A 27,767-nucleotide genomic window follows, 5' to 3' on the forward strand; every position below is an offset into this window, starting at 1 on the left:
GTTGTTTATCATGGTTACCAGCCTGCTAAAGTGAGCGGTAACCTCCCGCTCACTGTAGCAGAGTGGTAACCATGGTAAACAACTGGTTACTAGGTGCGCGTGTGCCCATAGTGACGTGCTGTTTATCATGGTTACCAGCCTGTCCAGCTTCAGCAGGCTGGTAACCAGGAGCAGGACATCGTGGAAAGATTCTTTCCACGATGTCGCTGCTCCCCTGATCGTTGGTGAGCCTGCCTGTTTGACAGCTCACCAGCGACCACATAGCGACGCAGCAACGATCCCTGACAGGTCATATCGTTGTCGGGATCGTTGCAGCGTCGCTAAGTGTGACGGGGCCTTAAAGGGGCCTTATATTATTACAACTATTTCTGCTTGAAAGTACACAACTCAGGGAAAATTGGTCACAAGTAAATACTGACTGCAGAAAGTTTAGGGTCACCAAGAGCCAAAATGGAATTTAGAGCCCTGTACCCCTCCTGACGGCATCTCTCAACTTTACACTCACTCAAGTTTCTTCTAACTCTGATTCTTGGAACAAACACACAAAACACTCTGAGCTTCTTTATATGTGTGCGTGTGGGGCGTTGGGTACTGTTATCTAAACTGAGAGGACAAGACAGCCACAAGAAGGAGATACAGCCACAGAGGAGACAGCAGCACAAGGGACAACATAGACCTCAGAGAGCAGGAGTGTGGGACACATATTCTCAGGGGTTACTGCTTCTTATTGTGGAGACCCCCAGATGGCATATCTGAACACTGAGATCGTATTTGTATCTTTTCAATCATTTTATAACAGTATTTAACATAGTGTTTTTACATAGGATATATACTGCTAGATACGGTCCATAGGGAGCATCAAGGTGAGATCCTGTGGAGGACACTCATATGTGGACCTATTACTATTGCTCCCTGATATTACTAAGTTATCAACTGATTATAGTTGCGAGCAACAGAGACTAGTGCGTATGATGAATGCAGATGGAAAGCCAGTCCCCCTGCGCTGCGTGCTCATGACCATTAGTATGGGGGTCCTTCTGGTTCTTCTCAGCGCCTGTCCTGCCTGTACACATAAGAACAGAGGATCTAAATTTGAGGTAGGTCTTTTTATATATTTTATACAGTATTAAGTTAAATCTATGTGATGTAAGCTATACCCTGAAGGCAAAGCTCCATGGTGTATTGGTTAGAACCAGAGTGAGCCATAGGAAACCATCTGGATAACCATCCTGAGGTGCTCAGCGCCCATAATTAGGAATGATCTTTCATTCTCTGGCTAGGATCACACCAGCGGATTTTCTCTCATCCGAGAAAATCAGGCCAATTATGCGAATCATAGTGATCAGAGTGTGATCATAGTATGATCTGATTCTCTTAGAGGAGTAGTAAATGGAAATTTTTTTCCCATCTTTTCCATGAAAATCGCACTGCACTCAGATGTCATCCGACTGCAGTCCGATGTTTTCCACGGACTCATTGACTTGCATGGCTGAGTTCGATCTGAATATCGGATCAAACTTGGGCATGCCACGAGTTTTTCCTCTGAACGGCTCGGTCCGAGGAAAACATTGAACATGTGCAAGGCTTCATAGAATAACATTGGTCCGAGTGCGAGCCGATGTTTTGTCAGATCTCACTTGGACCAAAATAAGGTCGTCTGCACGAGCCCTTTACTGATATATTAATGGTACATTATAACTCACTAAGCTGAGTATTACTAGGGGCAGTATATGTAAATGTACCATAAATTACCAGCGGTGGTACGCCCAACATGATTAAATCCCATCACCACTATCCATATAATTTAAGAGGCTAGTAAAACAAAAGTTGGAATGTTTAAAGAGGAAATAATGTTATTTCAAGTTTTCTGATCACTAATTATTTCTGCTATTTTATATCAGAGTTACAATTTTGGGGAGGTATAACGATACAGATTTTTTTTTTTGTTTATGCATTTATATCTCAGCTTCTAAACATAAAAGATATAATGTAAATTCTACACAAGTAGAAGATTGAGATTCGATTTTTTCCAGATCTGTCAAATTTGTAAAAAAAAGATTTTTGGTGAACAACGTATGGTGACAGAGAAGGTGTGATGACCACAATCTCTCCACACAGACGTTCAGATACATCCGGCTTTAACGAATAAGTCGGAGGTTGGACAGACACTGGCTCCATGCCTTGTTCTCTGTACCAGCTGCTAATGGAGAGGGCATCAGATACATAGGAAGAGGTGAGCGTTAATTACAGTGCAAGGCAGCATGGGGGGTCAGTGATTCACTGGGGTCCTGGGTTCAAATCCCACCAAGGACAACATCTGCAAGGAGTTTGTATGTTCTCCCTGTGTTTGCGTGGGTTTCCTCCCACACTCCAAAGACATACTGATAGGGAATTTAGACTGAGAGCCCCAATGGGGACAGTAGAGCCAATAATGTCTGTAAAGCGCTGCATAATTCGATCATGCTAAAATAAATAAATATGTCCATAATCATAAAGTCATCAGTACTATCAGTAACATTTCTATAGCTAACGGCATCATTTTTTTTGTGGTTTGACCGCCAGAAATATTCAGTTCCATCTGCAAAACACATGCTATACCCTACAGAGAAGAACATCTACAAAATCAAAATACATGACAAATGGATGGATGAATGGATGGGTATTCTGTGTCAGATAAAGCAATGTTAGAATATTTTTTTTGTTCCCATGTAGGATACCATTGTCACAGCTCTACCCTCACCGGAGATTCCTGTGCTTACACCCCCACAACAAACAAACACGACACCCGAGAAGATATCGCGGAAAGGGACAGGAGCACAAAAGCCCAAGTTGTCTCCCAAATACTCCTGGCTGTTCTTTCTCAAGCACGCTGACCGTGAAGCCAAAAACAAAAGAAGAGGGCATGAGGACTCCTTGCGAGTAAGATATATTATCTGTAATACTATTGTATGGATGCTCACGTGATACAATTGCTATTTCACTGGAAGAGAAGGAGGGTAAGGGTTACATGAGGTTAGAAATAAGTATTTGTTATATTTAGTCCAAAAACAGCACTATTTTTATCCTTGGGTTGTGTGCGCAAATTTGCTCTATGAAAGTGAATGGTACGTACACGTCTCATGGCCAAGAAATATTTGTGGCACTCACCCAGTGTCAAACCTTCAAGTCTTGGTATTTCAGACTGTTAGAGAACATTTTTGTCTGTGGGATAGTCGATTTTTGCTCAAAGTATTAGTGCAAAAGTAGATGACCCCTTTTATTACATACAGTTTAATTTTAAACTGAATTCATTAGGACCTACTAGGCATCAGAGCATTAGATAATCTGGATTATTACATATTTGTCAATTCGGTGCAGAAAGTACAAAATAAAATATTGACCCATTTAGAGTTTTTGTTCTGGGCTCGTGCTGCAGCACACGTTACATCACTGTATAATTTGTGCTGAGATCCAGCACTGGATTATTAGGCTACATTCCCACAATCAATTATTGGTGAGTTTTTTACGCACGGTATTTTACAAAAATTAGAAGTTACCTTCTAGGTGCAGAAATGGTGCAACATCAAAAACTCAATGTGGGAACGAGGCTTTAGAATTTCTGTATTATTGTAGACCTGAATTAAACTTTTTCATAATAAAATTTTCGTATGCTCTCAGAATCATCACACCGGCCCCATTGGCCCTCCGGCACCCTCACGGCATCACAGTCAAGCCATCAATCATGTTTCCAGAGAGAAGAAACTTTCCCAATTCTTGCAGTTATTGAGCGGTGAGTACGAAAAATATGGATAAAACTGTTACTTTGTTACTGCCTAATGCTGAGAAAGTGACAGCTCATTACTCTACGTAACATACCTATAGGGGTTGCAGTATATTAGGTGACAGCGCCCAAAGTATATTACCCAGTTATTATTACATACAGACCTCCTGTGTGGGGAATATATTTTGATCCTATGATTGTGTTAAAAAAGTTCCAAAAATGTTAATAAAGCTTTTTTGAAACTAAAAATTTGAATTTCAGCTGCTTATTATCTAAAATATTTGCTAAAATTCATTCACAAACTCATCAGCTTCTCTTTTGATACTAATAGTTCTAATTGTATCTATGAAATCACTCATTTATATTCCTCCATTTTTTTATTTTATTATTTATGGTTTTTATTATTATTTATGGATGATTATGTAGCACTAAAATATTCGGCAGCACTGGAGAGAAATTGTCAGAATTTATATCAGTTTTGTCCCAGTGTAGCTCACATCTACATTCCCTACACCGCATATGGTCCATTAGACGAACAAATAATCATCAAACTTATCAAATCATCGATGAATGAGCAAAGCTTAAAAATCATGGTTCTCTGCAGCACGTCTGTCCAGTGGATGTGCTGTCGACAACCTGATATCTTCTGCACACAGCAAGATTATATTAACCATCAATCTGTGCACAGAATTCAGTATCAGCTATCCACTGCGTTACTATATATTAAATCCAAAACCTAATGTTAAATGTGCAATCCAGCACCTGTGTGATCATCCCATGACAAGAAGCAGAGATCTTTGATATTTGAATATTTGATACAGCAAGGGCCCGATTCGTCACGTTTCTTTTTTTTATCTTGTGGGATACGTTAATGTTTTTTCAAGCCAAATTCTTCAAAATGGTGAAGGCAGTTCATGGATTTTATGCAAAATAAAAAAGGTGTTTATTTTTGTCTTTGAGCTGCTTTGTGATTCTTAAGCACGAAAAGTCACGTGTTTCGCTAAATGGGGCAAAATTTGGGCCAAAATATCTGTCGTATATAAAAACACTCTTAGGGGAAATCTGGGGTAGATTATGACTTTTTTTTTTTTTAAAGTCGCTATTGATTAATCGAAAAAAGAGAGGGGTCGCTCACTGGTCTATTCGGGTGCTCTGAAGAAAAGAGTAATCTCAATTGCAAAAAGAACTTCGGCACTCCATACATGAAAATATAAGAAATATTGTATCTAGACTAATGTCACTTTGAAAAATGAAGGTTTTTTGCGCATAATTTGGCCAATTTATGTGTGCCCATCAACCACGACAAGGTCACCTTCGTATGATGGGAAACTACGCTACGCTACCACTGGATATGCCACTCTTGGGCTGTAAGCCTGTATGGACAATATGTCTCTGCTTGGGCTTTTAACCTACAATGTATGGGCTAGATACAATATTTCTTATATTTTCATGTATGGAGTGCCGAAGTTCTTTTTGCAATTGAGATTACTCTTTTCTTCAGAGCACCCGAATAGACCAGTGAGCGACCCCTCTCTTTTTTCTATTAATCATTTTTGGGATCCCGCTCCTGGAGCATTGCAGCAGGTACGTGTTCACACTATTAGAAGTTTGACAGCCTTTTTTCTGACCATGTGTCCCTCCCATTCAGTCACAGGTGGTTTTAACTAGCTCTACCAGCCCATACATTGTAGGTTAAAAGCCCAAGCAGAGACATATTGTCCATACAGGCTTACAGCCCAAGAGTGGCATATCCAGTGGTAGCGTAGCGTAGTTTCCCATCATACGAAGGTGACCTTGTCGTGGTTGATGGGCACACATAAATTGGCCAAATTATGCGCAAAAAACCTTCATTTTTCAAAGTGACATTAGTCTAGATACAATATTTCTTATATTTTCATGTATGGAGTGCCGAAGTTCTTTTTGCAATTGAGATTACTCTTTTCTTCAGAGCACCCGAATAGACCAGTGAGCGACCCCTCTCTTTTTTCTATTAATCATTTTTGGGATCCCGCTCCTGGAGCATTGCAGCAGGTACGTGTTCACACTATTAGAAGTTTGACAGCCTTTTTTCTGACCATGTGTCCCTCCCATTCAGTCACAGGTGGTTTTAACTAGCTCTACCAGCCCATACATTGTAGGTTAAAAGCCCAAGCAGAGACATATTGTCCATACAGGCTTACAGCCCAAGAGTGGCATATCCAGTGGTAGCGTAGCGTAGTTTCCCATCATACGAAGGTGACCTTGTCGTGGTTGATGGGCACACATAAATTGGCCAAATTATGCGCAAAAAACCTTCATTTTTCAAAGTGACATTAGTCTAGATACAATATTTCTTATATTTTCAAGTATGGAGTGCCGAAGTTCTTTTTGCTATTGATTAATCAGCTGGAAACCCATAAAAAAAAACAGTCGCACATAAAATAAACTTAAAAAAATGCGCAAATTAAAAGAAGAATTAGGTGCGAGTGAAAACAGGCGAAAAACAGTAAAAACCTAGACGAAAAAAGATGCAAATGTAATAATGAATTGGGCCCAAAGTGTATTAGAATTTTTTCATTATAGAATTATTATACTTTTAATTACACTAGAGATAAAGTTCTTGTGCTAAATTTCATTTCCTGACAGATATTCTTGTGAAACAGAAGGATGGGGATCACCTTCCTCCAACTGTGCTCCCTGCAAAAGTGCTTGCAGCCTTTACCTGCAGGGCATTCGGTGACATTCTCGTGGATGCCGGAGAGATGAAGGAACTCCAGAATTACCAGTGGGTGAGTGGCGGGCAAATGGGTAGATGGAAGATAAAACCCCCCGATTCTACAATACATATCACTCCAAATCCATGGCCTTTTTAACCTATCCTGGAAGTTCTGCCAGTTATTACCATGTTGGCCTCGATTTATCAAATGTCAGCTTTCTAAAAATACAGATTGCAAGTTTAGTCTGGGGCTACACAACCAAAGACTGCTGTATGGTGCTGCTACATCACAACATAGTGCAAGTGAATGGGGTTGTGTTGTGACCCGTAAGGTACCGCGACCGGCAATTTGCAAAGAGTCAGAACGAGTTGGATATTTTGCAGATTGTTAGTCAAGGTACTTTATAGGATCAAAATGCACCTCCATTCACTTGCACTATGCTGCGATGTAGAAGCACCAAGCAACGATCTCTGGCCAAGTGACCGGTGTTGTGGCCACAATTACAGTACAGCCATCTATCCTTCATAGGAAATCCCACCACAAAATGAAACCATCTCTCTCCGATGGGACGATGCAAGGGGCGTTTGTAGCGCATTTATCTGGACAGCCCTTCCCTCCTCATCATGTATTTTCCCATCACTATACTGAGAGTGGCTGTAGACCAGGGGCTTGTTTTTCCACAATGGGACCTTAGACTAAAAATATTCTTACAAAGCCGTCCTTCGTGATCCCTTTACAGTGCCATCACACAATGACATGTCTGTTTGCAGCCTCTTTTAGAAGGATCATTTTACAGAGGTGCTGGCCTGAACTTAACCAGTGGTCGGTATACGGCTCCATTCACCGGACTCTATGCCTTCTACGCAAGTCTCCAGATTGGTAAGTGACAGAAGAGGAGAGAACATCACGCTGGAGTAATGATGTCCATGGTGACAGACAGCTGATTAATAATTCATTCCTGAGGCCTCATGTACACAGATCCATAATACAACGTCCATACAGAACCGTCACTGGGCCACCGACTGAATCCAGAATCCATGTGAAAGAAAAAGTGGCGAGTTTCATCATGTGTCATATTATAGTGGTTTCCTCCTCTAGAAGCATTCTTCTATGGGAGAACACTGCATCTGGCGGAGAAACCATAGTGCTGCCAACGTAATCTCTATGGGTCAGCAATATGGAACCTTGTGTGCTATTGTACAGGCAATGTCCACAGAACAATCATTTGTGCATAGTACCTTGTTTACATGAGAAAAATCCATTAATGTCATGATCTGCATTTTGTATGTATATTCTGAACATTCACATTTTTAGAAAGGCAGAGTCTAATGGTGGCATTGTAGGGGTCCAACTGCTGAGGCCCCCACTTATCACACCGCCACCTCATTCAATCTGTATACAACTGCTTGAAATAGTGAAGCGCTGCTGTTTGCCATCTCCATCAGTTAAAGGGAATCTGTCAGCAGGTTTTTGCTACCTCATCTGAGAGCAGCATAATGTAGGAAAAGAGAAGTTGACTCCAACGACGTATCACTTAGATTATTGGCTGCAGCCGTTCTGACACAATCAGATCTTTTAGATTTAAAATGAAGCAGAGTTGAGAAAGCTAACCCCGCCCACACCAGGCTCTCCGTGTACAATGTCCATAGACAGTGAGCTGTTTATCATAGGAGGGGGCATTGTCAGACTAGTGCAGTCCAGCAATGTTAATCTCTTAGTGATAAATCCTTCACAATTACTAAACTACAGCACGTACTTTAATAAGTGACACATCTCTGAATTCTGTGCTTCAGCCTCTACCTCCTGCTGTCTTCAGATTACATAGCAAAACCTGCTGACAGTTTCTTTTTGATAGAATCGAGTGGCACAGCTCAATCATCACTCTAAACTAGTGGGGAGCATAATCCCTGTTTTGGGTCCTAGCTGTTTGACCCCCAAAAAAGTAGTTATCATTTACACCTTGGATAGGTGATACCTTGTTAAAACCATAATTTCCCATGAATCCTTTGTGCCCGGATATTTTTTCCTCTTATTTTACCAAGAGCCATAACTTTTTCATTTCCCCATCGATAGCACTGTATAAGGGCTTGTTATTTATGTGGTAAGCGGATGGTTTTTATTGATACCATTTTGGGAGTACATACAACATTTTGATCGCTTTTTATCGCATTTTTTGGGGGGGGAGGGAGAGGGGTGAGGAGTGACCCCCCTCCCCCCAAAAATGCAATTTTGGCATTTTCATTCTTTTTTTATTAACATTATTTTCACAACATTTACCACTTGAATTACTTAATTTTGTATTTTGATAAATCGGACTTTAACAGACAGGGAGTTAGCAAATATGTGTATTTTTTCAATGTTTTATTTCTTTATTATTAAAGGGGTGGTGATAAAAAAAACTTTAGGGGAGTTGAACAATCATTTTTTCCCATATAAAGTCCAGCCACAGAGTAAGATGGCAGCCATGGGGGCCTTAAAACAGAACCTGAGTGCCATAACAAAGCGTTGTGGGGGGCCAACGTGAACAGGTGCTATTTAAATTGTGCTGTCAGCTGCATTTAAACGCTTTAATAACAGTGACTGAAACAAGCTCCGGTAGGTGCCACAACAAGCTCCGGTAGGTGCTACAGGAAGGTGCCAGCTGTGTAACACAGCTGGCATCTCTCGGGTATAGTGTGGGCTCAACTCCTCAAATATCAGTTCCTTTCATCCTAATGAGGTTGTTACAGTAGCAAAAACAGTTTTTCCACAAGCCCCAACTGGATGAATGGAACAGTCACAAAATTTCCGCAACATGCAAAGGTACCCTAATGGCCACAATTATTTTCCCAAACTGAAAAATAGTTTTGTGCAAAATTAAATCATTTCGTCCAAAAAAAAAGTCCATGTAAGATATATAAACAATCCTCTACGTAAATGGTGTCACAGGAACTTTTGTATTTGCAGATTTTCAGAACCACGCTCAGAACAAGGATCCGACTGGTTTTCTACGTTTGCAGCTCTGTATCCTGTCCCTCTGCCAGGAAAATTTGTACGTTAACAGCGAATTAGATCATATAAAAGTACTTGTTCCTGACGAGTAAATGAAATCTAAACAGGTATTTTTCCTCTAGGTCCTTGCAGCAAATTCGCAGTTACACCAGCAGGGAGGTTGCCGTTACAATTACATTGAATGGAGTATTGTACATCCAGGTAAATAACGGGAAAGATCATCTCACCGATCTATCAGACATTTACTCTGCAGCCTGTGTTCACAAGTTGCCATCGTTTCACAGTATTTGCAAAGACTACTACGTATAACTGCAAAGTGTGAATTTACTTTTATACATCAGTCACTGAGTGCTCTCTATACTGATTACAGTCCCCATTCTGTTTCAATGGCCCCATTCAGATAAGTGTAATGTAGGAGCGAATTTTGCACTACGGCTACAGCAATGGGATCTTCTGCGGCTAGTGCCAAAGTTAGGTGACCATCGAGGCCTGTAGTACTCTTATCATACACCAGTTTTGCTCAAAAACCTGCTAGAATACATTTGCACCAATTTCTGGGTCATGGTGTGCCAAGCTAAGCCCCAAGTATCAAGACTGGTGTAAAAATGCAAAAAAAGCTGGAAAAATATACTCCAAAATTTCTCAATGCTTGAAGAATACTATTCAGGTGTGTTCACATTACATTTTTTTTGCTAAGTTCTTGGAGGATTTTGGAGAATTTCCACTCCAAAAACTCAGCAAAAAGACTCAGTGTGAACGACTCTTAAGAAGGATCTTGCAGTATGGTTCTATATTTTCCAGGATCAGTTACCCTAACCCTGCTTTATTGCCCACAGGCGGGCCAATACGTGTCACTTTTCTTGGAGAACAGGATGGAGTCTTGGCTTGTGCTGGTGAAGGACTCAGATTTCAGCGGAGTGCTCTTAGGACAGTGATTCATGATGTTCTTCTATTTTTAATTAAACTATGAGGGGATGTCCACGATCCTTTATATTTTATAATGTAATAATTTAAGAACGTGCAAATAATTTTATAACTTAATGTATGACGGCTGCAGAGCTACTGGAATATTTCACTGTTTATATTTGAGGATGTATTTCTACTAAATAAAGTGTGAAAATCAAAATGGTTTTCTGTGGCTACAAAGCAGGGAACCCACGGATGTTCCCTTATTGATGGATCCGAACAAGTTAAAGTCCCAACTCAATATGTTATCATCTATACAAAGGATAAGTGGCCGATTGCTCAGGGGTCTACTGCTGGGAGCCCCTAGATCCCGAGAACCATGCTCGGAAGTGATCCGATAGAATGGAGCGATGGATGCACATGTGCACCTCAGCTATGTTCATTGTCTACAGCAGGGGCCCCCCCATAGCTACGGCTCACGGCGGTCTACCAGCTTGGTGCATTAGTACCATGTCTAACAAACTGCTATGAAGAGCCGGTGTCCACATGGTGACTTTTGTGAGTAGCCTCACACAGAGGAGCAGATCTGGATGCCCATATATTGGGTGGTGTGGGAGGGGGCAAAAATATGGTAAGCCGCCAGTTGGAGGTGCTTGAAGCTAAAGTGGGAACCCCTGGATGTAAGTATCCTGCCTACAAGAATAGGGGGCACATGTCCTCAGAGTGCTTAGTATTGGGAAACTTTGGCTGTCATTTAACTGGTAATGGGGGGCTCCAAGATTTACTACTGCGTGGGAGCCTGAAAAAGGCTCACATTGAGCCGAAGCATCGCCAGCAGCCCCTATGGGCCATTAAATCACCATTCATCTTTGCTAAAAGGAGTGCGGTCTTCATTTCTTGGATCTATATCTATATGTCGAACTGTCCATATTATTTTGTGGCCTTGTTGTGCAGTCTACAAACACAGTGGTTCCTGAAATGTTTGGTGCAGCAGAAAAAAAATTTGATTCATATATGAATTATAAAAAATGAAAGTTGTGAAATAAAACATTACAGAGTGCATAAAATGTGAAATATTTTACTGAAATATACAGGTTCAAAAAAATCAATGTCACAAACAATAATGGTATTGTGGGATGGTATAATATATACCGACCTCACAGGCTTCCAAACATAAATAATATATCATTACCTTAACATAAATCCAGAGATACGTCATACCTCAGTATTTCAGTGTAAAACTTTCATAATGGCACGGTGCTGAATAAAGTCTGTGATGGAAAACAACTTAAGAGGTTTATTTATAATCCAGAATGAAAGACAAGGCCGTCGCTGCACTGGGGTCCGCACAATCAGGTTGGGGGGGGTTTTTTTTTTCTACAATACTGTCTTTCTCCAAGAAGGAAAAAACAAAATGCCATTGAAATGAACGGGATATCTCTCACAATATAGAACAGCATATCTTTCCCTGGCTGATTTCAAAGGGAGAAATGTTGGGGCTAAAAAAATACCGTCCTACTGTGGTCAATAACGTTTTTGCCATAATTTCTAGATAACGTAGCAATGTGGTTCGCTCCATCACCACCACCTTCACGTATGGACCTGGCATTAATATGGTGTCGTTATTTTTAATCGCCGCCACCCTCCCACCACCACATCAGTGCATTATCTGTACTACAAGCACAGTGACATTGTCGGCGGCACCCCGGCGTACGGCTTCATTTGCGAGGCGGTGGCAGGCAGATTCATATCGAGCATCCATGTCTTCTGATTGAGAGCCTTCATCCTGTAGATGACAAGAATTTTACAGACACGTTAGATTGAACTCATTTAAAGAATCACTCCAGGAGGAACAGACACTGTCCCGGCCATGCACCAGCCGTCACAATATCAGTTTTCCTGGAATGACCCTTTAACGTCTTAAGCAACACAGATTTCCTGCTATAGAAACCTACCTGTACATGGCTTAGGATGAAGTTCACTGCTTCATCTGCTGTGAAGGCTTTAAAAAGTCCATCACAGGCTAATAAAACAAACCTTGAAACAAATACAAGTGTCATTGATGCGAGACGATCCTTGAAGAAGATGCATCAACAAGGGATTCAAGAGCAAGGAAGAAGTAAGCAGGTCACATAGTAAATTCAGGCTTATAATCAATGATCTATGATATAATAAGAGGAACCAAAATACCCAAGCAATGCTAGTAAGTGATATTAGTCGTGGTCTAAAATATCAATTCTGAGGCATCTGCGTTGTGCTGCTCCTCTCTCATTCCTCCTGGAAGTGTACAATAATCTGACAACTGAGGGCTATAGCCACCATTGTCCTTGAGATATGCTCCTATAACTCGGCACAAAGTTAGAAGAAAAAGAAACTCAAGAATTTTAATTTGATGGGGAATGTAAGTAATTACTAAACAGACCAATAACAGCTGGAGCAGGATTCTCATGGTGTATTACTACCTGTTCGCTACCCAGGGAGAACATTCCAGGCCTCCAAGCTTCCAGTAGGACAACCACTTTCTGTGGCCAACACTGCTGGCTGCACACTTGTGGTTTCCATTATATCCAATTGAAAACCATTTGTCTAGTGGGAAGGTATATAGAGATCAATGACTGATTATAGCCACTTAGGAGATATTAAAGGCAGTAAGATAAATGGACGAGCAGCCACAGTGCCGGTGAATGATGGCCTTACTTACCTGTCACTGTCAGTCAGTGGACACCTTTTGACATCAGGGATGCTGATAACACCACAACGCTTGTACTGCCCATCTCCTAAAGAACGTGACACCTCCAACACCCCAAGGACTCGACCATCTCTGTTTAACAGAAGAGCATATGTACTTCTTAAAGAAACTTACCAGAATACCAACAGCAAAGTTTTACCCAAAATGGAAAAAGTTGCCTTGTCCCAAATCCGAGGGTCCTTTATTTTATTTATTGCTATTGCTTCTATAACACCATCATATTCTGGGCACTTTACAGTTATATTTGTTTCCCCACACTACGGTCATGAGAACGCCTAACAGACTTAAATGTGCAACTAAAAGCAGGGATGACCAGATAATGGAGACAAGATGTTACATTTACTACTGCTTCTCATCATCAGAATACAGCCGATATATGTACATATTTAGTAATTTGAGGTGAAGAAATAGATTTATAGGACGTTGGTCCAGCCACATTGTTGGTAGTGCATGGATGCTGGATCCTAGCCCAATAAATAAGAGGTGAGTCTCAAGGATTACCGAGGGGCTGATGGACCAAGGTCATGCAAAGCTTTTATAACTAATGTATTAGTAATAGTATTATTGTGATGCGCCTAATAATAAAAACTCACCAAAGAAACTGTACATTGTGAACACCCACAGAGGGTGAACACAGGGGCTAAGCGAGTAGCTCATAAAAATTGACTATTTAGGTCCAAACTGTGTCCTAAAGAGACATCAGCCCAAGAAGTCTCTGGAGCAGTGACGGCAAGCTGTTCGGAGTCATGAATACCAAGTCACACTGGACAAATCTAGGTTTAGCAATTGCTGTGAGCACACTACCTACCAGAACCCTGGAGCCTACTGGAACACTTGATAGGAGGGATAGTATATGGGGCTATAAAGGGTAATATTGAATGCCACCGCACACAAGGACATGTTATACAATTGAAAGCTTCAAACTTTATGGAAACAGTTTGGGAACAATAGTACACCTGTGGGAACAATAGTACACCTGTGGGAACAATAGTACACCTGTGGGAACAATAGTACACCTGTGGGAACAATAGTACACCTGTGCATAAAGAGCTGTCCAGAAAAATATGGTTAGAAGAGTTTGGGTGGAACTCTAGTGGCTGCAGAGACCTGACCTCAACACCATCCATCGCCTTTAGGAAGCATCTACGCTTATGAGCCTAACCTTCTCATCCAATATTATTGCCTGAGCTAACAAGTGCCTTTTGTCTAAATGTGTACAAATTTCTTCCAAAACACTGGAAAATTATGTGGAAAGTCGTAGTGATTTGTGTGGTTTTCCTTTACAGTTTATAAAGCCATGTTCTTGTGCAGGGAAAGAAGCAGCAAGAAGAGAAAAAAAACCTCTCCCTAAGACAGTAGTCTGCATATCTTTAGCTGGAGTCTTATGTAAGAGATTTTCAGCAGGGAGGCATCGCTCAGTCCATATCTTGGTGAAACTTTTTTAGCAAATTGAACCCTCGGGCAGAGCGGCGTCTGCAGTGTGGCTTATACAGATAACTGCCTGGCATTTCACAGAATTTGCTGATTCCGCAGAATACTGTACACACCCGAGAGCTAGGGGCTCCTCCACCCTGAAGACACAACGTCAAGAAATAATTGTAGACACGAAAACTTAAGAACATCTCAGGTAGCATATGCCAGTTTCTCCCAGGTGGGTTATATGATTATGGGGATGATACAGGTACATGACAGTTTTAGGATTTCCTGAGAATAAAAGTTTTTGTCTGAATTAGGGACGCCACAGAGCTCTGCAAACAGCCAGGTGTACATTTATGTGATGCATTGTGGAGGTGCCCACCTCACATTTCCTCCTGCTCTTTGGATTCTCATCCTCTCTTCATACTGGGTGGGATTATGTTCTTTACTCAAACTCAAAACGGTGGGTTTCTGGGTTTCTTCATTCATTCTGCAGAGCAAAGCCTAAATAAGGAAAGCAATACATAGGATGATTGGAATAAAAAAGGCAGAAGCGCAACAAAAATCTAATATTTATGCCAAAGCAGAAGGGTATGCAAACAAATAGGAAGAATATCGGATGCTTTTTTACAGTACCACTATTGCGGATGAGACTTTACAATATTTCATCTACACACTGCAAAAAAAAGTATATATGTAGAGCAAATGGACCAGTGTTGCAGATCTGAAACAAACATCTCAATTTAGGATTCGGATTTAATTGTGGATTTTACCTTCTCCAGCGCATCAAATCTCCCATGTTCCTACTCATCTAATAAACAGCATAATCACAATTCATGCCACAGACCGGATCATGCAATTTGGACACCAGTCTGAGTGCAATGGCAACTACAATTCCACTCTGGATTTCCTAGATGCACATTCATTTGAATGGCTGCCATGTAATGTTATTTTTCTGCCACAGAGGAAATATCTGGCCAGACTTGGCCCATTACAATAACAACTAATCACTGGGTATTGGAGAAGTCTGACCTGTAACCTCATTGCTGGACCGTCATGTTTAAACAGTAGCTGTCTATATAAGACTAAGTAATGACTAATAAATGAAAAGTCAGGTATATGGCTATTTCCACAGCACCAGGTGTCATTTTTAGATTGGGTGAAAAAAGGGAGTTTAGTAATCACCTTGCTGTCCCCAAGATTGGCAATATAGAGGACATTATCTGCAACCAGTACACAAATGGCCGTCGTGCCATCTTTCCATGCTGGCTTCCTACAGAATAAAACAGAAATGACAAGGCAACAATGCAAAAAGGAGTTAAACCCTATTGCTGCAGAAATCAGTAAAACACCAACTGGCTGGCTGCCTGCTTCAGAAACTCTTCATCAGTATGCTTGAAAGCATCAAGCAGACTCTTCTTTATTGTCTTGTCCACGCTGCCTCCATCTCCTGTAAAGAGAGGACTCATGACTCCGTTCTCAGTTATTACTGAGGCACATGACGCCACAACCGCGACTTACCGCGAGGCAACTTCTTCACAAAATTCAGATGCAGGTTGTGCGCTGCATATCGGGCCGCCCGACTCCCGCCATGGCCATCAAATACTCCATAGTATGAAAGGCGTGATCTGCAAGAAACAAAAAGAAACGCAACAAACAAGTTTTTTTTACAACTGTCATTAACAGCTTTGACATATATCCCTCAGATAAGTGAGTAGGAGAGCACTGCAGTACCATTCGCAGTCACTACACACATTACAGAGCGGAGCCACTTTTGGGCCATGTTCCCACTTAGTGTAAACACTGTGCATTTCTGCTGCTTTTTTTGTGCAGAAAATCCGCTGCAGGTCCAGCAAATTCAGCATTTTTGCACGTGGGACCTGGCCCTGGAGCGCCACAGCCCCTTAAATCAGTTGACTGTGGGGATGTGCGGAGGAGGATCACCAAACTGATACTGTATATAGATCATTGATCTTGAAGCCACAGTCTATAGTTACATTTCCATGACTTCTCTAATACTTACATGTTGGCCAGCACAGGCTGACACTCCTCGCTGAGATCACACACCGTGTGGGCATCCTGTAATTCTTCCCTTTCTCCTCTCCTTTCTGCTACATGAGCTTTTAAAGACAGAATTCCTAGATTGTGGAACACAAAAAAATCAAAGAACAAAATTCCAGGTAAGCAAGTGCTCATATACTTTGTACTTCCTACATATGGCAGTGTTCACACGTTGCGGTTGTCTTGTGGCTGAAACTACCAAATCATGTAGTGTGGTAGGTTGGCTTCGCCAGCAGCGTGCCAACCGGCTTAGGCGTGGCGAGGCAGGGTACAACATGATCTATGAAGACTGATTGTCCGCTCACTACTCACTAGACCGTACTGATGACACAGGCCTGGCATGATCTACGGTCAGTGTCTCACATGGCAGCCTCACATTGCCAGGGCAGAACGTAGGAAGAACTAGTCAGGAGCCATGATCACTATTTGGGCTGGCAGCTTTCACATGGGATCACAGGTCTTTATGACTGAGACACATTTTATGCCATAAAATATTGGATCGCTGATGCCCATCTAACCCTTTGACCAACAATACAACTAACATACATATAAGTGTAATTGAGATGATACAAAAGACAAAACAGAACCCCAGAGATAAAGGGTTATTTCCATCTCATCTGCCATCATTTTGTGAGTGATGATGGTCCGCCCTCTATGCCCCCACGGTTCGGGGAAGGAACCACCACCTGTCACACAGCGATGATATATCCTAGCAGAATGCCATCACAGTAGAAGAGGGGAACAACTATTTCATCATTATTAGGAATTTCCTGGTGTAGCCAGGTCTACCCAACAAATCCAGGTAAGATGCAGAGGTCACATTGCATTTCTGATCCTGGGTGACTTTTCTTGGGCTTTATTCATAAAGAGCCATCTTACCATAGAACTGAATCTAGATCTTGGGAAGACTGTATATTATTATCAATGCGTCACATAACTCCTAGTATTGATGCTTATTATGGATTTGTGTATTGTCTTCTGCCCCCGTGTGGCTGCAGCTGTTCCTGCATCACAAACCAATTAGCAAACACTTATTTTACTACAGACCCGTATCCTCCTGCTCACAAGCGCTGCAGCCTCGGCTGCCAGCGAGGCTCATTTCACCCTTGTGTCTTCAGTACTTCTAGAACAATGGTTCACATATTGATTTTTCAAAGAAAAAGATCTGGTGAATGAGACTGACCGGTCATATAGAAAACTATACATTTTCTGTTGTCTCGTTAAAGTGATGATTACAGCACAGATACAGACTCATCTGAAAACAAGATTCAGTATTGCTGCACAATGTGAATGGGATTTCAACACTGTCCATTAACGAACATTTGTTAATAAAAAGTCACCTGCTTCTCTATCAGATGCTGATGGTGGTCTGACCATTTTAGGTGGGCTAAGTTACCCAACTAGATCCCACAGACAAAGTTTCCTAGTTGACGCCAATGAGATCCCCATTTTCAGTAGCCAACATAGCAATAAAGGGAGTCAGCACAGAATGACTGTGCAAACCAAGCACAGGAGCTTCATGGTGTGGCCAATCATTTATATACACCTTCCCATCTGCTTGTTTTCACTCTATCTCCACAGTTCTCTGGCTTTATGAAGCCAGAGCTGTCAAAGAAGAAGCGGGGTAGAGATAGAAAGCAACAAGCAAGTGTGAAGGTGGACTTAAAAGTATGGTCACGCCAAGAATGCGCTGAGCGCCTGTACTTGATTTGAACAGTCATTCCCTTTAAGGGGGTTTTCAGAAATTAAACACTGAAAGCAATTCCTTAGGGCTGAGGCAGAGGACTGTATTTTTGATCCGTGTGTGATCTGACAAAACATCAGATTGTACTTGGACCAATGTACACCTTGTTTTTGGCTTGAAAAAGGCCTTGTGTGGCCGAAACGTCCGTTTATGTGTACACTGGTGCCAATAAAACTTTTTTGAAGGATACTACCCGGTGCCTTGGATCCCTGGATTATTCACAGTTTTTACAACTGAGTGGAGGGTTGTACCAAGTCTGTACGGGATAAACCTTTTTAAACGTATTTGGACCAATGTTAGTCTATAGGGCCGTGCGCATGTCAGATTTTTCCTTGGACAGAGTCTGTCCGGGAAAAAATTAAAAGATAAAAAGCGCAGCATGCCTGAGTTTGATCTGATAACGACCATACAAGTCAATGAGCCGTTGAAAACATCGGACTGCACTCGGATGAGATCTGAGTGCAGTCCCAATTTACCCAGAATGACAGAATGGAGAAGATGGAGAATTTTTTTTCCCCATTTTCTCCTCATTGGATCACACTATAATCAAACTCAGATCAGCTGATAAGAAAACGAGATTGTGAGTCCCAATGAGCAAACAAAGAAATAGTGATAGAGACGCTTATAGGGATGTACAGTATCAAAGTTATATAAAGGGAAATACAGTGCAGTCCAAACAGGAAAACCCCAATAATATGTGATTGTGAATAATATCCCCAGAATATAATCCTTTTTATATGATGGTGTAGAGGATCCCATAACTTGTTAACTAATATCTGATGAAGAAAAATTGATATGTTAAATGGTGTATTTGTGAAAAATATAAATTAAAAGGAGCCTATGAAAACCCAGCCAGGGGTGGAATTGTGTGTCTCGGATGACTTCTTCCTGCCCCGATCCACCAGACAGAGGCCTCTCCCTATACACACACATAAGGATGGCACCTCCGCTGCCTCGGAGTAACCCTTGACTCTGCCCTGTCCTTCAAACCCCACATCCAAGCTTTCACCATCTCCTGTCACCTGCAGCTCAAAAATACTTCCGGTATCCGTCCTTTCCTCAACCCTTAATCTACTAAATGGTTTGTGCATGCCCTCATCATCTCCCGCCTCGACTACTGCAACATCCTCCTCTGTGGCCTGCCTGCTAACACTCTCGCACCCCTCCAGTCCATCCTTAACTCTGCTGTGCGACTGGTGCATCTCTCGACTTCAATTCCTCTGCTTCCCCCCTACTACTAACACTGACCTACAAAGCCATCCATAACCTCTCTCGTCCGTACATCTCTGAACTAATCTCCCGATACATTCCCTTACGTAACCTCCGGTCCTCCCAAGACCTCCTTCTCTCCTCCACACTTATTTGTTCCTCACGCAATCGCCTCCAAGATTTCTCCCAAATATCCCCCATCCTATGGAGTTCTGTGCCTCAACACGTCCGATTATACGCCACACTTGGATGCTTCAGACGGAACCTGAAAACCCATCTCTTACAGCCTGCCATGACCTTGCTTGCTGCCACCCCAACAACACTGGAGTTACTGCAACCCCCCAACCTACTGTCTCCTTCCCCGTTCCTGTAGAATGTAAGCCCTCGAGGGCAGGGTCCTCTTCCCCCTGTACCAGTCTATCATTGTTAGTTTGTTTACTGTAAGTGATATCTGTATGTTGTATGTAACCGCTCCTCATGTACAGCACCATGGAATCAATGGGGCTATATAAATAAATAATAATAATAATAGTTTGGAGAGCGGGGAAGAATCTCTGGGGATCTGCCTCAGTCTAATCACTGAGAAACAGGCTCCGGCCGGGTTTTCAAAGTGTGTTTTAACACAGTGTCTGCAAATTGAGATTCTGATTTGGCTTTTATCCTAAGTCATATTGCACAACTCCTTAAAGGGTTGATTGTGACTTGTAGGATCGCTGCTTCCAATAGGTGGCGCTATAGAGTTCAAGTTCTCTTTTTCTCTGAAGAGGCAATTTGCATTTTTATCTGAAACACTGAAGTAGCATAAATCTCATGTCTGGATGTCTTACTCCATTGGCTCATAGACTGCTAAAAGAAAAAAACTGAGCTTTTACTTCCCTTCATCCACCAGGTCCAGCGCTGCCTCTTCACCGCTGCTTCGGCCTTTGTTCATCGGCTGCAGCAGTAATGTCAAGTCTACCGCACTGCAGCTAATGACTGGGATCAGAGGTTCTGTAAATGGCATGAGATGCTGTGCTCAGTGATTGGCTGCAGTGTTGTAGACATGACTTTACCTCTGCAAACGAAAATCAAAATCTCCAGAGCAGCAGCGGAGAGGCAGTGCTTGATCCAGGGATGGGGAGTGAAAGCTCAGTTTATTTTATTAGTCTCTGAGCATATGAAGTAGGAAAAGTTAAAATAGGACAACAGGACCACCCCCCATTTACAGTACGAACCCCCCTCCCCCATATACAGGACCACCCCCAATATGTGATCGAAAGATACACAGTTTACAGAGACAAACTCCATGTGCAGTGTTAAGTTGTGTGAAAACCTTTACAAACTTTCTTTTCCTGGTGCGTGCCCTCATTGCCGTCCAAGTCACTCGCTTGCAATCTTCGCTTTCCCCTAGAGTTACCGTTCAGAGGTCCGGGGTCAGGGGGGGATCCTGTTGGGGCTGGAAGAGCGTATCTTGGATTACTTATGGACCATCATAGAAAGAAGAACACACAAGGGTGACACAGAAGTAAACAGGGAAGAAAAGCAAACCTGGAGCAGAGATCTGGAGGTGTAGAATTCATGCCATATAATTTATTTTTTTAAATATGGATTGGATGGTGCAAGTGACAGCTACATATCTCATTGGGGCCCACGTTTTGAGATTTATAGATATGAGGCATGCATACAGACAGGATATGCAAGAATGAGGCAATCTTGAGACCTGACCAGTATAGGTTTACTACATTTATATATTTATACCACTGTCCTGCAGATTCTAATCTGAAGTGTTTGTTCCTTTCCCTGTGCCCCAATAAATCACATACAGGTCCCTATAGGTGGTGATGCAACGGTTGACATCTGTCTGGTGAACTCTCATTACACAGACACAGCCATACACATTTCACATGGCCGATGTATTGTCCGGTTCATTATAGAAGGATGAAAGATCTACAGCGGGACGATGATTTGTAAACTGGCCGTCGTCATCTGTGACTGGTCAGCGAAAATGATTGTTTATTTGTAAAGGGGTTATCTGGGATCTACATGTACAGGAGCTATCCCGAGGATAGGTAACCGATGTCAGATGGGTGGGGGTCCGAAACCAGTGACCGATTAGCTAGATGTAAGCAATGTGCAGAGCGGTGTACACTGTAGATCTATACACTGTGTAGTGTCTGCTGCCGAGTGCTGCAGTTTATCTCCCTACATTGCTTAGATCTGGCCAGCGGAGGGGCACATCATCTTCCCATACAGTAGGTCATCCGTAAGTCAGGCTTATAAATTGTATCTGATACTTTGTGTCTCAGCATCCACACATAACACGGGTCACCACACACACACCACACAATGGGTCACCACACACACACACACACACACCCCATGGGTCACCACACACACACACACCCCATGGGTCATCACCACACACACACACACACACACCCCATGGGTCGTCACCACACACACACCCCATGGGTCGTCACCACACACACACACCATGGGTCGTCCCCACACACACGCACCCCATGGGTCGCCCCCCCCCCCACACACACACACACCCCATGGGTCATCACCACACACACACACACACACACACATACATACCATGGGTCGTCCCCCCACACACACACACACACCCCCCATGGGTCGTCACCACACACACACACACACCCCCCATGGGTCGTCACCACACACACACACACACCATGGGTCGTCACCACACACACACATACATACATACCATGGGTCGTCCCCACACCCCCCCCCCCATGGGTCGCCCCCACACACACACACATACATACCATGGGTCGTCCCCACACACACACACACACACCCCATGGGTCGCCCCCCCCCCCACACACACCCCCCATGGGTCGTCACCACACACACACACACACCCCCCATGGGTCGCCCCCACACACACACACACACCATGGGTCGTCGTCACCACACACGTGCGCACACCATGGGTCGTCGTCACACCACACACACATACACACACACACACCATGGGTCGTCGTCGTCACCACCCACACACACACACACACACACACACACACACCCCCCATGGGTCGTCGTCACCACACACACGCACACACCATGGGTCGTCGTCACCACACACACGCGCACACCATGGGTCGTCGTCACCACACACACACACCATGGGTCGTCACCACACACACACACACACACACATACATACATACCATGGGTCGCCCCCCCCCCACACACACCCCATGGGTCGTCACCACACACACACACACACACACACACATACATACCATGGGTCGTCCCCACACACACACACACACACACACCTCATGGGTCGCCCCCCCCACACACACACACCCCCCATGGGTCGTCACCACACACACACACACCATGGGTCGTCACCACACACACACACACACACATACATACCATGGGTCGTCCCCACACACACACACACACCCCCCATGGTTCGCCCCCCCCCCCCCCACACACACACCATGGGTCGTCCCCACACACACACACACACACACCCCCCATGGGTCGTCCCCACACACACACACACATAACACACATACACACACACCCCATGGGTCGCCCCCCCCCCCCACACACACACACACCCCCCATGGGTCGTCACCACACACACACACACACCATGGGTCGTCCCCACACACACATACCCCATGGGTCATCACCACACACACACACCCCCCATGGGTCGCCCCCCCCCACACACACACACACACACACACCATGGGTCGTCGTCACACCACACACACACACACCATGGGTCGTCGTCGTCGTCACCACACACACACACACCCCCATGGGTCGTCGTCACCACACACACACACACACACACACACACACACACACACACACACACCCCCCCCCCATGGGTCGTCGTCACCACACACACGCACACACCATGGGTCGTCGTCACCACACACACGCGCACACCATGGGTCGTCGTCACCACACACACGCGCACACCATGGGTCGTCGTCGTCGTCACACATGCGCGCACACACCATGGGTCGTCGTCACCACACACACGCACACACCATGGGTCGTCGTCACCACAAACACGCACACACCATGGGTCGTCGTCACCACACGCACGCACACACCATGGGTCGTCGTCACCACACACACACACACACCATGGGTCGTCGTCGTCACACATGCGCGCACACACCATGGGTCGTCGTCACCACGCACACACCATGGGTCGTCGTCACCACGCACACACCATGGGTCGTCGTCACCACGCACACACCATGGGTCGTCGTCACCACGCACACACCATGGGTCGTCGTCACCACACGCACACACCATGGGTCGTCGTCACCACACACACACGCACACACACACACCATGAGTCGTCACCACACACACACACCATGGGTCGTCGCCACACACACCCGCCATGGGTGGTCGTCACCACACACACACACACACACACACACCATGGGTCGTCACCACACACACACACCATGGGTCGTCAACACACACACACACACACACCATGGGTCGTCACCACACCCACCATGGGTCGTCAACACACACACACACACACCATGGGTCGTCACCACACCCACACCATGGATCATCACCACACCCACACACACACACCATGGATCATCACCACACACACACCCACACCATGGATCATCACCACACACACACACCATGGGTCGTCACCACACCCACACCATGGATCATCACCACACCCACACACACACCATGGGTCGTCGTCACCACACACACGTGCACACCATGGGTCGTCGTCGTCACCACGCACACACACACACACCATGGGTCGTCACCACACACACACACACACACCATGAGTCGTCACCACACACACACACACACACCATGAGTCGTCACCACACACACACACACACACACACACACACACACACACACACCATGAGTCGTCACCACACACACACACCATGGGTCGTCACCACACACACACACACACCATGGGTCGTCACCACACACACACACACCATGGGTCGTCAACACACACACACACACACCATGGGTCGTCAACACACCCACCATGGGTCGTCAACACACACACACAATGGGTCGTCACCACACACACCATGGGTCGTCACCACACCCACCCACACACACACACCATGGGTCGTCAACACACACACACACAATGGGTCGTCACCACACCCACACCATGGATCATCACCACACACACACACACACACACACACCATGGGTCGTCACCACACCCACACCATGGATCATCACCACACACACACACCCACACCATGGATCATCACCACACACACACACACACCATGGGTCGTCACCACACGTGCACACCATGGGTCGTCGTCGTCACCACGCACACACACACGCACACACACACACACACACCATGAGTCGTCACCACACACACACACCATGGGTCGTCACCACACACACACACACACACACACACACACACACACACACACACACACACACACACCATGGGTCGTCACCACACCCACACACACACACACACACCATGGGTCGTCAACACACACACACACACCATGGGTCGTCACCACACCCACACCATGGATCATCACCACACCCACACACACAACATGGATCATCACCACACCCACACACACACACACACACACACACCATGGATCATCACCACACACACACACACACACACACACACACACCATGGGTCGTCACCACACCCACACACACACACCATGGGTCGTCACCACACACACACACCATGGGTCGTCGTCACCACACACACGTGCACACCATGGGTCGTCGTCGTCACCACGCACACACACACACACACCATGGGTCGTCACCACACACACACAATGGGTCGTCGTCACCACACACACACACACACACAATGGGTCGTCACCACACACACACACACACACACAATGGGTCGTCACCACACACACACACACACACAATGGGTCGTCACCACACACACACACACAATGGGTCGTCACCACACACACACACACACACACAATGGGTCGTCACCACACACACACACACACCATGGGTCGTCACCACACACACACACACACCATGGGTCGTCGTCACCTCACACACACACACACACACAATGGGTCGTCGTCACCTCACACACACACACACACACAATGGGTCGTCGTCACCCCACCCACACACACACACACACACACCATGGGTCGTCACCACACACACCCAAACACCATGGGTCGTCACCACACACACACACACACACACACCATGGGTCGTCACCACACACACACACCATGGGTCGTCACCACACACACACACACACCATGGGTCGTCACCACACACACACACACACCATGGGTCGTCTACACACACACACACCAAATATAAGATCCATTTTTAATATTTCATTTTTAAAGGGGTTAAGGTGGGCTGCGATATTGTACACACGGAACATGTGTAGGAACCAGCAACCCATAAGACCAACCGCACACACAGCGCCGGACTGCGGTCACACTGCTGGGATTAAACGCACAACACAAGGAAGGTCTTGCACTTGACTGCTGATGTTGCTGCTGACCCTCCCTGTCACCAGTGACTATGGGGAGTATTACCCCCGCCCTGCAGTCCCTGCGCTGAGTGAGTAGTAATGTACCGGCTGTGCGCTCACCAGGAGCCCGCGGCGGCTCGGGCAGCTCGTCATACAGCTCCATCCAGGGTCTACCGGCCCACAGGACTGACGCCAATTACTCCAGCGAGATTAGAGTAAAAAATCCCGGAACAATTTTGTCACCCAATGAGGTAGGCGGAGCCACGGGAGTCACTAGCAAATCAGCGTGGAGTCCAGTGCAGCTCCAGCCAATCAGCGTGCGACTGCTGGAGATGACTACTTCCGCTTTGTAATGAAACTTTATTAACAGCTGGTAGATAGAACAGAGGATTTTTATTATTTTTTTTTAATTCACAAGATTTTTCTCTCTCTCTTTTTAACCCCTTAAGGACCGAGCAACTTTGTAGGTTAATTACCGGGCCTCATTTTTTAAATCTGACCACTGTCACTTTATGAGTAGTGATGAGCAACTGTGCTCGGTACTCGCCCAAGATGCTCGCTTCTCCTTGAGTATTTCCGGGGTTGCTTGGCGGAAGCTCGGGTCCCCTCCCTGCATGTTTGGCGCTCTTTAGAGAGCCAATGAACATGCAGGGATTGCCTGCCACTCACTGTAATGCCGCAGCCATGTTGTTTGTGGGCATTACAGTGATTGGCTGGCCGCACAGTGCCACCGTGCTCGTCAGTCTACTCCGCAATCAGGCAGAGTAGGGAGAGCTGCTGAGCTAGGGAGAGATTTGGCGGTTTATTAGTTGGGTATAGGTATTCCACAACATGTACAGGTGCATCTCACTAAATTAGAATATCATCAAAAAGTTAATTTATTTCAGATCTTCAATACAAAAAGTGAAACTCATATTATATAGAGTCATTACAAACAGAGTGATGTATTTCAAGTGTTTATTTCTGTTAATGTTGATGATTATGACTTACAGCCAATGAAAACACAAAAGTCATTATCTCAGTAAATTAGAATACTTTATAAAAACAGCTTGAAAAATACTTTTAAAATCCGAAATGTATGTTCCGTTAATGCACTCAATACTTGGTCGGGGCTCCTTTTGCATCAATTACTGCATCAATGCGGCGTGGCATGGAGACGATCAGCCTGTGGCACTGCTGAGGTGTTATGGAAGCCCAGGTTGCTTTGATAGCAGCCTTCAGTTCGTCTGCATTCTTGGGTCTGGTGTCTTGCATCTTCCTCTTGACAATACCCCATAGATTCTCTATGGGGTTAAGGTCAGGCGAGTTTGCTGGCCAATTAAGCACAGTGATACTGTTGTTTTTAAACCAGGTATTGGTACTTTTGGCAGTGTGGACAGGTGCCAAGTCCTGCTGGAGAATGAAATTTCCATCTCCAAAAAGCTTGTTGGCAGAGGGAAGCATGGAGTGCTCTAAAATGTCCTGGTAGACGGCTGCGCTGACTTTGGTCTTGATAAAACACAGTGGACCTACACCAGCAGATGACATGGCTCCCCAAACCATCACTGATTGTGGAAACTTCACACCAGACCTCAAGCAGCTTGGATTGTGTGCCTCTCCACTCTTCCTCCAGACTCTGGGACCTTGATTTCCAAATGAAAATTGGAACTCTGGAACCTTGTGGTGTGTGTCAATGACTGCCTTCTGGACATCTGTCAAGTCAGCAGTCTTTCCAATGA

At 44.7% G+C, this 27,767-nt stretch overlaps 2 protein-coding genes across 5 annotated transcripts; one reads left to right on the top strand and one right to left on the bottom strand.

Moving 5' to 3' along the window:
* Positions 1 to 574: 574 nt before the first annotated feature.
* ERFE (erythroferrone) lies at positions 575 to 11,009 on the top strand. The gene is made up of 8 exons (XM_073673036.1): positions 575 to 1,097; positions 2,713 to 2,919; positions 3,658 to 3,769; positions 6,386 to 6,528; positions 7,227 to 7,335; positions 9,403 to 9,487; positions 9,570 to 9,648; positions 10,284 to 11,009. Exons 1-8 carry the CDS (start codon positions 969 to 971, stop codon positions 10,380 to 10,382), a joined length of 963 nt encoding a protein of 320 aa, XP_073529137.1. The 5' UTR covers positions 575 to 968; the 3' UTR covers positions 10,383 to 11,009.
* Positions 11,010 to 11,415: 406 nt separating this feature from the next.
* ILKAP (ILK associated serine/threonine phosphatase) lies at positions 11,416 to 26,318 on the bottom strand. Of its 4 annotated transcripts, none has more exons than XM_073674508.1 (10): positions 26,170 to 26,318; positions 20,845 to 20,967; positions 16,542 to 16,656; positions 16,040 to 16,146; positions 15,875 to 15,968; positions 15,704 to 15,791; positions 14,901 to 15,022; positions 13,055 to 13,174; positions 12,309 to 12,390; positions 11,416 to 12,139 (listed from the first exon to the last, which is right to left on the bottom strand). In XM_073674508.1, exons 1-10 carry the CDS (start codon positions 26,210 to 26,212, stop codon positions 12,011 to 12,013), a joined length of 1,023 nt encoding a protein of 340 aa, XP_073530609.1. In that variant the 5' UTR covers positions 26,213 to 26,318; the 3' UTR covers positions 11,416 to 12,010. The 4 variants fall into 4 exon arrangements, with proteins under 4 accessions (XP_073530609.1, XP_073530608.1, XP_073530610.1 ...); XM_073674507.1 differs by having other exon boundaries at positions 26,155 to 26,318; XM_073674509.1 differs by lacking the exon at positions 12,309 to 12,390 and having other exon boundaries at positions 26,155 to 26,318.
* Between the last annotated feature and the right edge of the window lie 1,449 nt (positions 26,319 to 27,767).

The sequence above is a fragment of the Phyllobates terribilis genome, unplaced genomic scaffold (genome assembly GCF_046119375.1).
Source record: "Phyllobates terribilis strain yellow unplaced genomic scaffold, ASM4611937v1 Scaffold_3__8_contigs__length_932513732, whole genome shotgun sequence".
Lineage (NCBI taxonomy): Eukaryota > Metazoa > Chordata > Amphibia > Anura > Dendrobatidae > Phyllobates > Phyllobates terribilis.

Excerpts from the sequence above, each read along its gene's own strand:
- ERFE (XM_073673036.1), top strand. The coding sequence starts at position 969 with ATGATGAATGCAGATGGAAAGCCAGTCCCCCTGCGCTGCGTGCTCATG. Across the intron at positions 2,920-3,657 it reads GGCATGAGGACTCCTTGCGA|AATCATCACACCGGCCCCAT; the intron begins GTAAGATATATT and ends GTATGCTCTCAG. Across the intron at positions 3,770-6,385 it reads ATTCTTGCAGTTATTGAGCG|ATATTCTTGTGAAACAGAAG; the intron begins GTGAGTACGAAA and ends ATTTCCTGACAG.
- ILKAP (XM_073674507.1), bottom strand. The coding sequence starts at position 26,212 with ATGGAGCTGTATGACGAGCTGCCCGAGCCGCCGCGGGCTCCTGGTGAG. Across the intron at positions 13,175-14,900 it reads AGAGCAGGAGGAAATGTGAG|AGATGGTCGAGTCCTTGGGG; the intron begins GTGGGCACCTCC and ends TCTGTTAAACAG. Across the intron at positions 12,391-13,054 it reads CCACTGACTGACAGTGACAG|GTTTGTTTTATTAGCCTGTG; the intron begins GTAAGTAAGGCC and ends ATTTGTTTCAAG.